This window comes from Egretta garzetta, unplaced genomic scaffold (assembly GCF_000687185.1).
Source record: "Egretta garzetta isolate BGI_Z169 unplaced genomic scaffold, ASM68718v1 scaffold81, whole genome shotgun sequence".
In the NCBI taxonomy this organism is placed as follows: Eukaryota; Metazoa; Chordata; class Aves; order Pelecaniformes; family Ardeidae; genus Egretta; species Egretta garzetta.
Window position 1 is genome coordinate 6146246 of NW_009258671.1, and position 15912 is coordinate 6162157.

The 15912-nt window shown below is 41.9% G+C and overlaps 1 protein-coding gene across 1 annotated transcript in view; it reads left to right on the plus strand.

The window, feature by feature from the left end:
- The window catches only part of PPFIBP1 (PPFIA binding protein 1), an 82891-nt gene that overhangs the window by 43752 nt on the left and 23227 nt on the right, over positions 1-15912 (plus strand). The window contains 4 exon segments of the mRNA XM_009648760.2: positions 322-453; positions 7417-7509; positions 9876-9990; positions 12883-13009. Of these exon segments, the coding sequence (XP_009647055.1) occupies positions 322-453; positions 7417-7509; positions 9876-9990; positions 12883-13009 (467 nt within the window).

Consider the following 15912-nt stretch of genomic DNA (forward strand, 5'->3'; position numbering starts at 1 on the left):
CTGCTGAACTTCAAAGAAACTTGGATTAAAGCCTCTGGCAGGATGGGTGGGTTCCCCTGAAAGCTCCTTGCTGCCCAGAGCAACTGTGATGACAGACAAGCTTTTTTCTCACCCTGGCAGCCAACCTGTGGTAGTGCCCCCATGATCTCACATGCATCCTAGGTGCCTGGAGTCTGTCAGATAGGTAATAGCTGTGTCCCAGGGCTTCAGAGTGCAAGGAAGTGTGATGCTTTTCCCCATGAAACAGCCTTTAGCTGTAGAGATGAATTACTGTTTTCTTCCCCTTGGATGAATAATTCTGTTATCTTTATCTTGAATCAGGAACTTTTAAGCAGAACATCCCTTGAAACTCAGAAGCTGGATCTTATGGCAGAGATTTCCACTCTGAAGTTAAAGCTTACATCTGTAGAGAAGGATAGAGTGGACTATGAGGACAGATTCAGAGACACAGAGGTGAGTAAAGCCCATCTGAATAAACTGTGAAAGCTGTGTGTGGCTTCATGTTACCTGAAAATTTCCTGGGATTTTTTTTTTTTGGCCAGGCAAGAAGGGAATTCATCTTTAAGGCTAAAACATGTATCTCTCAAAATAAAAAGTGTCCTCTTTGGTAAACTGGTTTTACACAGAAAGATTTCCAAACCCTATTTTTTATTCCTGCCATCAGATCTTAGGAGGGATGGCATTCAGGATGGATTTAAATAAAATCATGAACATACTGCACTCCCCTATCCCAGCTTGAAACTGTCATCATTGTAGTAAGGCATGCCTGAGGCAAACACTTAAGCCCATCTCAAGTACAAAAACCATGCGTGTGCAAAGACATGGCACACTGAAAGACATAACTTTTGGGTTCAGTAACAGAGAGAATGAGGTGACTCAGCGTGAGGGCATTTTGAAGCCTCACTTCAAACCCCAGCCCCACAGAATCCCAGAACCAAGAGGACAGTGGTCCCTCATCTCAGCCTGGCTTCAGCCCAGCGGTGTACAGTGCCAGGCAGAGCTGCAGCCCAGAGCTCTCCTGGGGCATTTGCCCTCTGTGCGCTGCAGATCTGTGTAGCTGAAGCTTGCTCGTGTTTGAAGCCAGAAAGCCTCAAAGCAGGTGGGCAAAACCCAGGAAACTCCAAGAATCAGGCCCAGCTTCGCTGCCAGGGTGGCATACGCCATATCAGAAATACCTTGGAGTCTGTCTGGGAAGAAGAACAAAATTTCCAATTCTGAGTTCATCAGTGAGCTGAAATGTTGGATGTTTGTGTTGTGGATGTTCCAGGTGTCACTCATGTCTAGAAGGGAAGAAGCCATGTCATGAGACAAAATTTGCCCTTTCCACTTCAATCAGTGGTTTATCAACTCCCTTCCAGTTTCCTACATATTTTCCAGTGAAGTGTCATTCCTCACTTGTATTGCAAGCGTAAGAGCAACAGTTAGGCTTGCTTTTGCATTACTTTCTTTGGGCCTGTCTGAAGTAACATGCACACCCAAAGAAGTCCACAGGTTGAAAACTAGTGTCTCAAATCATGTTCAGCTTTGAAAGGCAGTGATCATTTACGTAGTGATGGTGGTGTCCATTCCTGCAGTGTAGCATATCTGGGTGCTTCCAAGCTGTGTATCAGATTCATGTTGCCTCCTGTTACCTTTTACTCTAGTTTGATAGTAGATGTTATGTGAAGGATCACAGCATTGCCCTAAAAGCGGCTGATTTTGCAGTCCAGGCAAGTACGGTGCATGGCAATGTTGGAGAAATTGGCAGGTGGAAAGGAGGGGGGAATTGCTGAAGGTCATCTGCATCCATAAGAGGTGTGTTAAGCCTTGGCTGCTTTCTCTGCTCCCATGAGGTCTCTCTTGCCCACACAGTGCTCGGCTCTTTCATGAGTTACAGAGTGCACCAGATAACTGTCTTCGCCCGTACACTGACACCTGTCATAAGCAGCCCGAACAATACATAAATGAGTTGACATCAGCAGTAAATGGCTTTGGGGAGGCAAGGTTTGGTCCAAATGACTGCAGGGAGCGGGTACTTTCAGAATGGGATTCCACTGTATCTCCGTTTGTAATGACCCTGTGGTTTCTTGTGCTTTCCAAAACAGGTAACAAAAGCGATTAGGCTTTGGGTGATTTTCTTCCCCTCTTCCTCTTATTTTTATTGAATATGACTCTTTGCTGAGCTTTCCCGTGCTCCCCTTTCTTTCATTTTCCTCCTGAACTGCAGTATCTCTGTAATTTAAAGAGCACAATTCAGACAGCAGACCGAGAAGGTGGATGTAGAGCTACCTCTGTTCCCAGAGAGGTGGCTGTGGTGAGGACCACAACATGCATTGCAACTCTGTGTAGGCTCAGTGCAAGAGTCCTACCTGCATGGCACCTATGAAGACCTTTCTCTTTGAAATACCTTGAAATACACCTAATGTCCTTGATAAAAATAAGATAACCTAACTTATGTTTAAAAGGTAATTACTATAATTAGGAGCTATATATATTTATTTCCTGGATATTTATGCTAGAACTAATGAGCTATTACTAAAACGTTCATCCCTCTCTTTGAAAATCAGAATGATGTAATTTAGCGTGATAGAAATTACTCTGTTGTTTCTTCTTTGTTTCAACACTTTATAGCTGTAAAAAGGGCTTAGACACTGAAAGGGATAATATGTCTTAATTTCCATTTTGTCAGTGAAAAAATGAATGGCTAATTGCTTGTAAGGGTCTCAGCCACGTACAACCTGACAGGTATTTTGGAGGCAGGACTTACTGAGAAGTACACAGTATTTTATTCAGTGTTGATCTAATTATATTCCTGTTTGAAGGAATAGATGATCAATAATTTCAGCAGAGCTGAGTATTTAAATGAATATTTAAAATATTCTACCATAAAACACATTATGGCATTTACACGTGGTGTTCAAAATGGAAGAAAATTTGTACCCAAACTGGGAAAGAAAAACTATGAATATTGCTTCTGGTTTTATTTAGGGAAAAGACAGCAAAAATACAAAAAAACCCAACACTGACATCTTAAAAAACTGTTGTGGAGCTACTTTCTCCCACAGAATTACCATTCAGATTAAATCCTTCTTATTATACAATTTTGACTTACATCTGTCACTACAACTTCCCATTCCAGCTTGGTAGGTTTCTCATATTCACCATTCTTTCTCTAAACAGGTGCTTCACTAGATGTGTAAGCTTTTTTTTCCTTTGTGCTCTAGGATTTTCCTAAGTACCTAGCTTTTTCAAAGCTAATTGTATACTTAATAGAGATTTAAAATTGTTCTGTTCTTTAAATCATTCCAGTCTTTCCACTTTCTCAGCAGACACTAGCATTATTTTCCTTGAGGAGCACGGGTGGTCTGAGTTGGGCTGAGTTTATGTAAGAAAATATTGCATGAGGAAGTTTATTTAGGGAGGAGTCCATAACCAGACGTGGTCTTTGAAGCAGCAGCCAGAGGTTAAACTGGCTCACTCATGGGGAATTCTTCGTAGCTTAAACACCACCAGTCTCCTTTGTGCAGATGAATTTCTGAGTGGAGCAAAACTATAGTAGTTTTGCCATGAAGAGCCCAAGTAACATGAGCAGGGAAGGAAAGGGCTTTGGGACATAGGAATTTGTATGTCCCACCCCGACAGCTCCATTCATGGATCCAGGCAAGGAACAGCTGTTGGGTGTTTGCATGGAGGGACCTGACCCTGGATCAGAAGAGGACCATTTAATGAGTCTTTCCCTTTTTGCAGATTTTTAAGACAGGAACATGTCTTATGCCCAGGGCAGGTATTTTAACCCATTTATGGGTGCCTGAAGGGGAGGTATTAAATGCAAGCAGAGCAGGTGCTATACACTGGCCACCATGTGGGTGACTGTTTTACTGCTGGTTCATCCAAGTCAGCCAGAAGAACTAAGTGGATTTTTAGTCTGATCTCAGATCCTAATGAAACCCGTACAACACCCTCAGTGCCGTGGGGACATATACACCTCAAGCATCACACTGGTCCCAAGAGCTCTTCAGGTTCCCAAGAGCTCTTCAGGTTCCCAAAAGCAGTTGCAACGGTTGACACCTTCAGGTTTCAAACAACGCTGTGATCTTCTTGTTGGGGCTGCTGCGGGAGGGGGTAAGGCACAGTCCTTGCTGTGAGAAGTTTGTAGTCAAAATCAGTTGAACAGAGAATAGTGGAAGAAAAGGGTAAATGTTTCGGGGCAGCAAGCGGGAAAGTGAAATGCACTGGGAGGGTTAGGATTTCTTGGGGAACCACAGTGCCTTTGACAATCTCTACCTCTGGTAGCTTGCCCCAATTTAAATAGTAATTCTTTAGCAGGGGAGACAGTCCTGTTTGGGCCTTTTCTTTTTCCTCTGCTCATGTTTGCAAGGCTTGACCATCTCTTTTGTACTAATGAGGGTCTGTATACGGAACCTGTTGAATCTTGAATGTACTCCTTTGCCTCAAAAAGATGAGAATGAATGTCATTGACAGTTACTATGTTGTAGATAACTTAAGACCTGAGTTAATGTTGCATTTGCAAGAGAATAATTGAAAACATTTTTAGGGCAAAGCATGCTGTTAGGACTTGGATTTAGTTCTGTTTAACCCTTGAGCAAATTGTACAGCATTCCTGGTGACCAGTTACCAGTGGTAAAGGATCCGATTACCCATGAGGCCCATAACAGATTTTGCAGAAGATTTTACTTTCTGCTCCAAGATCTTAACACTCCTGGATTCTGTGCAGGATTGCTCTGTTTTCTGTGACACTGTGAGTGCATCTTGGCATTTTTGTTAATCAATATAGGTTGCGCTAACTTCTTTCATAAAAGGAGCAGTTTTGGTTTGCCATTCATTTTGCTCAGAGGGGCCTTTTGAGTATGGATAACTGGTTTCCCTCTCCTCCTCCAGTATTTTAAAAGTCACACAGTTCAAGTGATAAATCTGTAGGCAACAACCTCAGCAGTTACTGCTGCAGAGCATATTTTGACATTGGATCATGCCAAAGCAAAAATGGTGGCTGCAGGAGAGAAAAGCCCTAAACAAATCAACTGTGTCAAAGCTGAGCATCAGACCTGGGAACATATATTTGTTAGACATCTTGAACACTTGGTGTTGGTAAGAAACAGCTCAATTAACGTAGTCATGCAGACTGACATCCGTGTACGTTTATACTTGGAAGAGTGATGTGCTTTGTAAAGGTCACGCATTGAAGAATCAGTGAGGAATTGCAGGTGTATACAAATCAGAAAGTCATACATTAGCAGTAGTAATTACTGATAGCATCAAAATGTTCTGTATTTTTATTTTCCTTGTAGTTCTGGTAATTAAGCTTGGATCTTGGTAACAAAATACAGATGCTGCTCTGTTGCCATCGGATTCATCAAGAACAAAATAATAACCAGAGGCTTGTAAGCTCAGAAAATGTGGTGTGGGGCTGGAAGGCAGGTGTTACCAGGGACCCATAGATACCCTCTAAATGTCAGCTGCTGGCTTGTTAATTTATAAATTACAAGTATCTACTAATTATACACTTATCTCTGAAAAATTGTGCTTACAGTTGTTAGCTTGACGTACAGTGCTGCTTGACATGGATAGGATTTGCCTTACCACGTAGGAAGACGGGCCAACCTAAGTACCATACTGTCGTCTTGGTAGTTTAAAAGCCGTTATACTGCAGTTCAAGTTTTCTTATGTTTTCTAGGGTGCACAAAGAACTTACCTCCTCTTTTCACAGAATCACAGAATGTCAAGGGTTGGAAGGGACCTCTGGAGATCATCTAGTCTAACCCCCCTGCTAAAGCAGGTTTCCTGGGGATACAGCATTACAGTACCTGCTGAAAAACTGCTTTTTTTCTTTTTCTTTTCTTTTACTTTTATCACACATACATAACACTGGTCTGGTGTCCATACATAAACTAAAGGTCAGTGAGATATACATGAGGCAGAAACTTGCTGGACATCTTAGAGTTGTGCAAAAGCCAGAGCTTTCTGGTAATGTGTTCCCCTGCTGAGCAGGAAGATCATTTGCGAATAAGCTGTGGTTTGTTATCTCTTATATGGAGGGACGCTCTGTCCTGGCTGTCCCCCAGGCTTCCTGCAGGTCTGCAGCTGGCCACTTAAGATCCCCTTTCCCCACCTAGAGGACGGGGAGGTTTGGAGAAAGAGTGCCTTGCACCTTGGTGGGGCAGTCAAACTCAGAGTTCATTTGACCACTGCGGGAAGGGAGCTGTAGAGCTGGTGGCACTTGGGGCTGACCTCCAAACCAGTAGGTCTCTCCAGGAGGATGGCCAAGTACTGAAGGGCTCAGATGTGAGTTGGTGGTGGCTCCAAAACCAGGCTTTCAAGCCAGGCTGAACTTGCAAAGCTCAGATGTAGTGGCACCATTGATGCTTAAACACATATGCCTTTGTACTTGTAGAATAGAATCATAGAATTGTTTAGGTTGGAAAAGACCTTTAAGATCATCAAGTCCAACCATGACCCTAATACTGCCAAGTCCACCACTAAACCATGTCCCTAAGCACCTCATCCACCCATCTTTCAAATATCTCCAGGGATGGGGACTCAGCCACTTCCCTGGGCAGCCTGTTCCAATGCTTGACAGCCCTTCCAGTGAAGAAATTTGTCCTAATATCCCATCTAAACCTCCCCTGGCGCAACTTGAGGCCATTTCCCCTTGTCCTATTGCCTGTTACCAGGGAGAAGTGACCAACCGCCACCTCACTACAACCTCCTTTCAGGCAGTTGTAGAGGGCAACAAGGTCTCCCCTCAGCCTCCTCTTTTACAGACTAAACCCCAGTTCCCTCAGCTGCTCCTTGTAAGACTTGTGCTCCAGACCCTGCACCAGCTTTGTTGCTCTCCTCTGGACATGTTCCAGCAACTCAATGTCTTTCTTGTAGTGAGGGGCCCACGGCAGAAACCACTGATGGCTCTTCCATTCAGCTGTCAGTTAGAGGGGCTCATTTAAGTGGCAGAAACGTGGATTTAGGCTGTAATCACTTCATATTTTGAAAAGACGGGTGGCGGCTGGCAAGCCTGGGCTGGGAGGACTGGGGAGGGGATGATGTGGCTGCTGTGTACTGAAGGATGGCTGCCACCGTTTTCCATTAGCCGATGGAAATGGTGGACATCCAAGCAGTTGAGCAGCCAGAGGGGCAGGAGGCCTTTCTTGGCCCTCAGCACAAGGAGCACAACTTAAATTTGTGTCTCCCTTTGTCCTCTGCCCTATTGCATTCAGTGCAGTAATGCAGATACTGAGAAATACAGCCCCTGGATATCTAGGAACCTCTGAATTGCTTGACTTAGCTATGAATTTGGGTGGTGTGGTTTTCTGTACGGAGTGCCTTTTATTGTTGCTGTGTTTTTACAGTCCTACCAATGGGTAGCTATTGTTCTGTTTACTGAATTTCGCTGTTGTTTCTGGTCTTGTTTTTTCCCTCACTCAGGATTTGATCCAAGAAATAAATGAATTACGGTTGAGAGTGGGAGAAATGGACAATGAAAGACTCCAGTATGAGAAAAAACTGAAGACAACCAAAGTAAGTGAGACTGAGGGGAGGAAGCAGAGATGGGTGCAAGTCAGGTTTTAGAAGATCGATCTCTTTTCCCCAGTCCGTGCATGCACCCTGCAAAATCCTGAGCACGCTCAGGCCCAGGGGTTTCATGGTACTCACTTAGCAACAGGGGTTATTTCTAAATTTCATGCTATGGTTTTCAGATCCGGGCATTGTTTTTTATGAAGGGTAACTTGCCATGCAGCTGGCTGCTAACAGTAAATTTATTGCCTGTATAGACCCTTGTTTCACGTATGTGTCAAGAAACACCAGTTGCAGTACATAAGGTGTGTGCCATAGGTGAGACCAAAGCTGAGCCTTTATTTTCTCCTAAATGTGCTAAAAATCAGCCACTTTTGAAGAGAAAGCATTCACCTAAGTAATTCTAGCAGCCTGTTTCTGTGTCTAACTTCTCTTTGCCATTTAGCCTTGTCTCTTTTCTATCTTTAGTTTTCTCTCACTCCTCTGTCTCTGTTACCAGTCTTTAATGGCCAAACTTTCTAGTATGAAAATCAAAGTGGGTCAGATGCAGTATGAAAAGCAGCGGATGGAGCAAAAAAGCCAGATGCTAAAGGTGTAGTAGTTTCTGGGTAACATGGGGCCTGTTTTGAATCCTTCGTGTTCCGCTGTTTTATGGTCTTGTCTTGCATCGTGCTGTCATGCTGTTACTCATTAATTGCTGTGTGTTGATACGCAGTGCACTCTTTCCCATTAGATTTGGAAAGCTCTTTATATGGATATTCCTTGTAAACAGCTTTTATATTGGATGGGAGAGGGTTTTAGTGTTGTGAACTTTGCATAGTTTGCACATAATGGAATTAGACTTGGGGTAAAATTGTTCCCCTTCCAAGGGAAGATTGCCCTTTCTGTAGCTTATGTCCATTATTCAAATGGAATTTTTTCTCACCTTCTTAGAGAAAATTTGTTCATGAAAACTAGCTAGAAAATAGTGATTCTTTTACATTTTCCCCTTTCCCATGTGTAAATTTACATATTGTGTTTCTTATTCAGGGGAAGAAATACACATCAACAACCATATGCAGCTTTTGTTGCCCATGGGTATAACAGCAGCTTCTCAAGTGATCAAGAGATGGTCTTGTTTTGGAGAAGCATGGGTCCTATACTGAGAGAAATCCCATCAAAACCAGTACCAAATTGGAGCACTGGAGGATTGTATTGCCCAACCAGTGTTCTGGAAGAAGCTTTGATTTCTTGACAATTTTAAGATTGATCTATTTTTTAACGATGCTTTAGAGCAAACAGGAACCAATTTCAGGAAACTCTTGTAGGCTGGGCCATAGTTTGGGTCACAGACACCACTGTGTATTTGCAACAGGTCTTTTGAGGGAAGCTCAGGGATATACCTAAGCCACAGTATTCTAGTTTGGTTTAATCCTTTAAGGATTTAAAACTTCAGTTAGAAGCTGTAAATGCCAAAATTACAAGTCTTGCCTTGTTTTGTTTTGTTTACAAACTGAACAAATTAAATTTTCAGTGTTGGGTACATTTGCACTGAGGGTCCTGTCTTGATGATGCTGTTGCACAAGATATCCTCGGACATCAAAGAAACATGTTACTAAACTGGGTAGGATCTGACTCAAATTTTAAAAAGTTAAATGCATGGATCCGTGCCAGTCCCTTGCTAGTGCAGATGGTTAGATCTAAGTTAAAATTTGACAGCATTTATCTGATACACCCCAACTCCCCCAAACACCATCTGTCTTATTCCCATGAATCTCAACTCTAAGCTTCCTTTCCTAATGCTTGATCAGCAAACCCAAACTGTGGCAGAGGTACCATGTTTTCATCTGAACTTCGTTGCAGTATGTCTTTATGTGCTTGATGGTGTCGTGATTGAATTTTCTTTCATAGAAGCAGTGTTTTTTTCTGAAACTGTCCTCAGCCTGATGTAAGCACAGTTCCATAACTGTCCAGCTTTGAACATACAAAATTCCCTATAAATAACAAAATAAGTGTTTGTAAATTTTAGCATTTGGCCTCATCACCTGCACTTTTTCTATCTCTGCGAGGTTAAATAAATAAGAAAACTGCTTTTTCTGCTTTGCTCTTTCTTTTTTTAAATTTAGGTGTAACATCTCTTTTCAGTTATACATGAGACTGACACTTTTGGACCATAGGCCGCCTGGTTTTGCCCCCTTATGGACTTAGCGGTCTGTTGTGATGTTCAGAGTCAGTTTGGTGGGTGTACCGTCAGCCAGTGTAAATGTCAGGGGGCCCTCGGTTGTTTCCACCGGCTGAGGACCTGTCCCCTGTGCTTCATAGGAGGGAATTTTGGAAACGTCTCAGATGCATATGGAAGCTGTCACTGAGCGATTCTCTGTCTGTTACAGGATGAGCTAGCAGCTTTGAAAGACAAACTAGAGCAGAAGGAAGCCGAGGTAAAAAGGTTGCAAGAAAAATTGGTTTGCAAGCTGAAAGGAGAAGGAATTGAAATACTGGACAGAGGTAAGAAGAAAGGAGGCTCTCTTACAATGTCCTTCTCAGTCACCTCATCTGAGGTCATGCTTCCATGAATGGTTGTACAGGAAATAACAGATAAAAGCCTCAATTTTCATATACTTCCTGTCTTCGTGCTTACTTCTTTTAATATATTTAGTGGGTGTTCACAATGCAACTTCTGAACCTACTGTCATAGCAAGTTCTTGATCAACTTTAAACTAACCTGAGTAATCCCTAGCTAGCTCTCTATGTGGCTAGCATGGTGCCTCAGAAGATGCACTTTATATTGGCAACGAAATCCTTAAACTAATTTCAGCAAGTTCCCCCAAAAGATTATACTGAGAAGGAAACTTTCTGTGTGGGTATCTATGCTGAGCTTTGCTTGTACACCCCTTACTGGTAAGAAAGGGGAAAAGCATACTGCAAACCAAAGTATGATATGTACCAGCAAATCTTCAGAGTGGACCTAGCTGTAAGTAGGTGAAATTGAGGACTGGTTCTGGATTTGTGCAATCCTTAAGTCTAAATCCTAATTAAGCTTGAATTAGCGCAGACATTTTACATGTCAGATAATTCTTTTATTTGCTTGCAAAGAAGAAACTAAATCAGTATTTATTTGGGGGAAACTTGGATTCAGGAACTTGTTTAAAAATATAAATTTTTCTTTAAAGCTTCACAAAAATTTCCCACAGACTTTTTTGATCTGCTGCAATTTCACTTCTGAATATATCTCATGGATAGTTTTTGCTGATTTTAAGATTGTGCTTTTAAAGTACTTTTTTTTAGAAAAATAAAGCCACAAGAGATCAGTTAGTCTTCTCCCTGCCCTGAGGAGGAAAATTCTCTGTGTAGATTGTCACATTTTATTTAATAAAATGATCTGTTTTCAAAACCACTGCGTAAGATCACAAAAAGTGAACACACTGAACTATGGTTGGTTGGGTTTTTTTTAAATTAGAGCATTTAAATGTGAACAAGGTCTGACTTTATTGCATTTATGACTACTTATATGGGGCTTTTCTTCTTGGGGGCTGCTGTGTATGTTGAACTCCTGTTACCCTCTGGTTCTCAGCTTTAGTTTAGTTTTCAGTAATAGCTCAGCAGATCTTCTGCCATGATGAATCATGTTTTTTCTGCCTTGGACCCATATTAAGTAATGGTGTTTGCAGATAACACAGGTTATCTGCCCCATTAGCTGAGTTGTGCTTTCTGAACAAGTATGCATACGTTATCACATAGTTGGCTTTTGCCAGTAAAGTGTTAGCTTAAGAGTAATCTTTTGGCATAAGCCTTTTCTGAGGCCTTACGGGTGAACACATACAGTTGAAAAATATATCCTTGAGACAGGTAGTTGTGTATGAGAGCAGCCAGACTATTTTGTGTCATTAGGAACGTTAGCCCCGGGGGAGTGCAGGTTGAAACCGTGAACTGCTGGCTTCTGCAATAATACATCAGGAATAGCGGAATCCTTAAGTATCAATATTGTGTTAAAAGTTATTTAATGTCATAACCTTCATGCTAATTTCAAATCCAATGGATTTTCCTGCACAGATGAAAACTGTAAAAAGAAGCTCAAAGATAAAAGTAAGGTTTCTGGTGTCTTTCCACAAGCATTTGCATTTCAGAAGTGCTTTCCAAAATAGTTTTCTGCATGTGTTTGCAAAACTGCTTTAACAAACATTGTTAGGTTGCATCATCTATAATCCTTAGTTACACTTACAGTAAAATTTGAGAATAAGGGTGGATATATCACATTTGAAATAGAAGAAAACCTGATATACAGAGATTTGGTCTCACTGAGACTCACAAAACCAGTTGCCTCTCAATGAAATGCAGTCTCAATCCAGTAAACCAGATTTTCAGTTAGCATAACTGAGTGAAAATCATTGGAACTGGATCGGTTGCTGGTTTAGCCCAGTGTGTCTAAATGTCTTTCTAGAAAGCCAGCCAGGCAGCTTGTTTTCTTCTTGCATTTCGTTAAGGAGGAAAATGTTCTTCCCACTCTTGTTTGTTTTCTGAGAAATTTTAGGAAGTTAAAACAAGGTGAAATGCTCTCTTGTCAGTATTTGGCCACTTGCCTATGTTTGTAATGAGATTTAAAGTTTACTTTGTTTATGCAAGGTAGATTTTTAGCCAAAATGGAGATTATTTCAATTCTTTCTGAATTTCTAGTCCAGAACACCTCCAAAACCTAACCTTGTCAAAACATAAAGGTTTCCATGTGTTTATACTTTTTTGTAAGTAAGGATTATAGATGAAAAACAGAACATTGTCATCTCTACTAGGGACCTTTTCTGAGTCTGAACTACAATATATATTCTAGCATGACTGCTCATCACAGCAAATACTTGTATCATTCCATTATGCTGTCCTCATTTCTACATCCATACTGAATTAAGACTAAGCATCACTGCACAGTGCTTTCTTCATCATATCCATTAATCCTATTGTTTTATATAATGGGTTTTTGAGATGCCATTTGGGGTGTTTGTTGGCTGTGGTAATGAGGATGTGTTTTACTGCACTCCATATGTAGTATTTTATATTTTGGACTTCCTGTTTTGCAATTATTTGCTTATTTGAAAGATGGAGATAGTGAAAGTCAGGCAGTAGTTTTACTCTTGACTTTTCCATTTTCCTAAGGCTGGGGATTGGGTAAGGGAATTTCCTGAACTTCATCGTTTCCTTGATAAAAATGTCAGAAAAAAGGTTTTGAATAAAAAGGGGTTTCTTCTATATATTTCCATCTAAAATAGAATTTAAGGGGCTTATGTTTTGTCTTTTAATTTGTAAATTTACTTTTCAGATATTACTGAGTTGCTTCTAGGTTTTTTGTTTTTCTTATTTCCTTACACTGTCATATTTAAATTGACTTAGAGAACTGTATTGTGTTTTTAGATATAGAGGTACAGAAAATGAAGAAGGCAGTAGAATCTCTAATGGCGGCAAATGAAGAGAAGGTAGCAAAGTCATTATTTTTTCAGTAATCATTCATTAGATTGAGAAGATCTTCACATATGAACTTGTCACAATTCAATTAAAAAATCAAATTTGTAAGAATCAGTGATTCTCTATATATAGTCAGAAGCACTGCAGTGCCTTTAAGGGACAATAACTGAGCATTTATGAGCTCTGTCGCATGTACACAGGGTCCTTACACTGTTGTGTCATTCAGTTCAGTGCGACTGCAATTTACACCATGTTCTGAAAATGTAAAGAGCTCCATACAAGTCCCGTAAGATACCACAGGCTGCATTTCCAAAAGGGCTTTCTGTAAAGTATGGATTGTTTTTATGCATGGTTTTGTGCCTTCATACACATGTGCATTTTGTAGGATGTTTTCTTTTGATCACCAAAGCCCTAAATCCTTTGATTACTGCTTTCTTTGTACATGGCAAATTTATTATACTCTGCCTTTGACTTAACGAGGGACCTGAAATTACTTTCAAGGCTGGGACAACTCTGGTGATGAACCAGATGATAGTTTTTGCTAAATGTAAGTTTTGATATTTCAAAGCCTCTCAGAGTTCTGGGTCCTGTCCCACCCACACTTTCCATTTCTTTTAGTCTCAAAGCCAATTAAACTGAAGAATATCTAGTATTTGTATTTCTTATTTTTGATTTGCTGAAGGAAGAAGCACAGTCACAACTTTCCTTTATTTTTTCTACTCTCATTTAAACTCTAGGTGCATTGCGGTAGTGTTATATCAATTCTTAGACTTACTATCTTTGGAGGCATCTCTTAGGTAGAGTGAAACCCAGTTCTTCAACTGGTGTGAACTGATAAATTGCCTTTTTTATCCAAGCAGCTGCATGTTTGGGTGCTGTCCCATTTACCATCTGGTAGTAGTAACTATTATTGTCATGTTGCTTATTTCCCCCTTGTAAAATTAGTTTGAATATGATAAGCTCTCAGCCCCTTTCCATAGCCTCCTGAAATGCCCTTCAGGGCTGGCTGCTACCTTAACTGCTAAAAATTGCTGTTCCCCTCTCTGGCGTATATTCCTGAGGAGGGGTTGGTAGCTGAGCAGAGCAGTGCCTGAGCACACACGTTCCTACAAACCAAACCAGCACCGCCTCAGCGGCTGTGCACACTGTAATAGCAATGCCCGAGAGCTGCAAAAATGCCCATAGCAAAGTGGATGTGCTGCCAGGACTGTGTTGCGATGACACACCATGTCTTTGGCACGTGATGAAGCCTTCACAAACCACCACATGCAGCAGCTGTGGAATAGTTGTCCTTCCTTACCACAGTGGGTGGCCAGGCTGGCTTTTCCTAACAGTCTTTTTTCATACCACCGCCACTCCCTCCCCACCCCCCAAGAAAAAAGCCTTTTCTGCCACCAGATAATGAGCTTAACTGTGTGTGCCTGAAATGGTAGCTATAATCCATATCGTAATATGTAACAGTCCATTCCATATGTTCTAAGACTGGTGGAGGTTTCCAGATCCAGTAGCTTCTGATCCCCAAAGGTGATAAATGTTGAGGTGATCATCAGTTTGATGTAATTGCATTGAATACCCCGTCTCTCTCCTTTCTCCCTTAAAAGAAAATCAAAAGAAACACGTGCAGAACATTACACTGAAACGGTTCTGGGTTTTCAGATGAAAACACTTAGATGTTAGAAAACTAGCATCTCCCTTTACAGCAATAATCCTGGCCTAGTGGATTTTTTCCCTGCATCATCCTGTTACTTCAGCACTCAAGTTGCATTTTTGTAGGTCACTGTTCTCTGAAAGATCTGTCCTCAACAAATTTTAGACGTTAGCATTCTGATAATGTATGCAGATCATATGCGCAAGTCTGTGCACCACAGTGTTGTATTTACTGCCTTACGGAAACTTCCTTTATCATTGAATCCTCTGAAGGCCAGAGAAGGCCAATCCAGTCTTCCACATACCTTGAATTGACTGGAGCTCGTTGCTTGAGCTTCTTTAGGACAGACAAGGGCTTGTGGCTTTTGTTGGCCATGCAAATGTTGGAGGTGGATGCGCTTCCTAGGAGAGGGATGTAGGAGCCTGCAGGGATCCTTTCAAAGAGTGACGATTGTCAATAGCCAGAAATGAGCGAGGAGGCCAAATATGTATTTTTGTGATGGTGGATTCACGTTTGGTCTCTTGGGTCTGCTGTCTTGGGCTAAGGTAGGAAAAGTGGAGGGCAGAGCCCCATCTGGACATGGTGCCAAGACTGGGGCTAAGACCCATGGAAAAGAAAGGTTCCTGGTGGCCCCTCTTTGCTTCTGCCTTGCTTTTGAGAGGCCATCCATGTGGGGAGGCAGGAATTGCAGCAGTGAGATCCTGACCTCTGCTCCTGAGGTTGCCAGCTGATTTGCAGGGCTGCATGAAAGCCCTCAACCACAGTCTCCAGCTGTCTGTCCTGCTCCCCCACGAGCACTGCAGCCCTGAGGTGGGTGCAGCGGTGGGTTCAGGAAGCAGCTTCTCTTAGTCCGGCATCATGGATGTAAGCCTGGACAGGAGCTGACATGTGCCAGAGCATGCTGGGCTGAAAACTGCATGTTGACTTCGGATCTTGGTCTGTAAGGGCTTTTCCTTCCTTGCAACCACTGAGGGGCACTAAGGACACAGCTGCATGCCTTTGATCTGGAAGGCTGGGAAAGCACATTATCAGTGAGGGAAAAGGAAAGCTGGTGATGGGGGCAAAACACCATGCTGAGTGTTGGAGGAGTAGCTTTTTGTAATAGGTACTGCTCTTTCCCACGGTGTTATGCCTTCAAAGACAGGAGGATGTTAAAACAGACCCCACGTCTCTGGGAGCTGTGCTTTATGGTCAATTTGTGGAGCATGGACAGAGATTTCAGGCAGTGAAAAAATGGGCAAGAGAAGTTTTTGCTATGAACAGACTTTGGCTTGTGTTTGCATCAGGTCTTTGGCAATGAGTGCTAGGTTTCTGCTCGCTTTTTAGAAAGT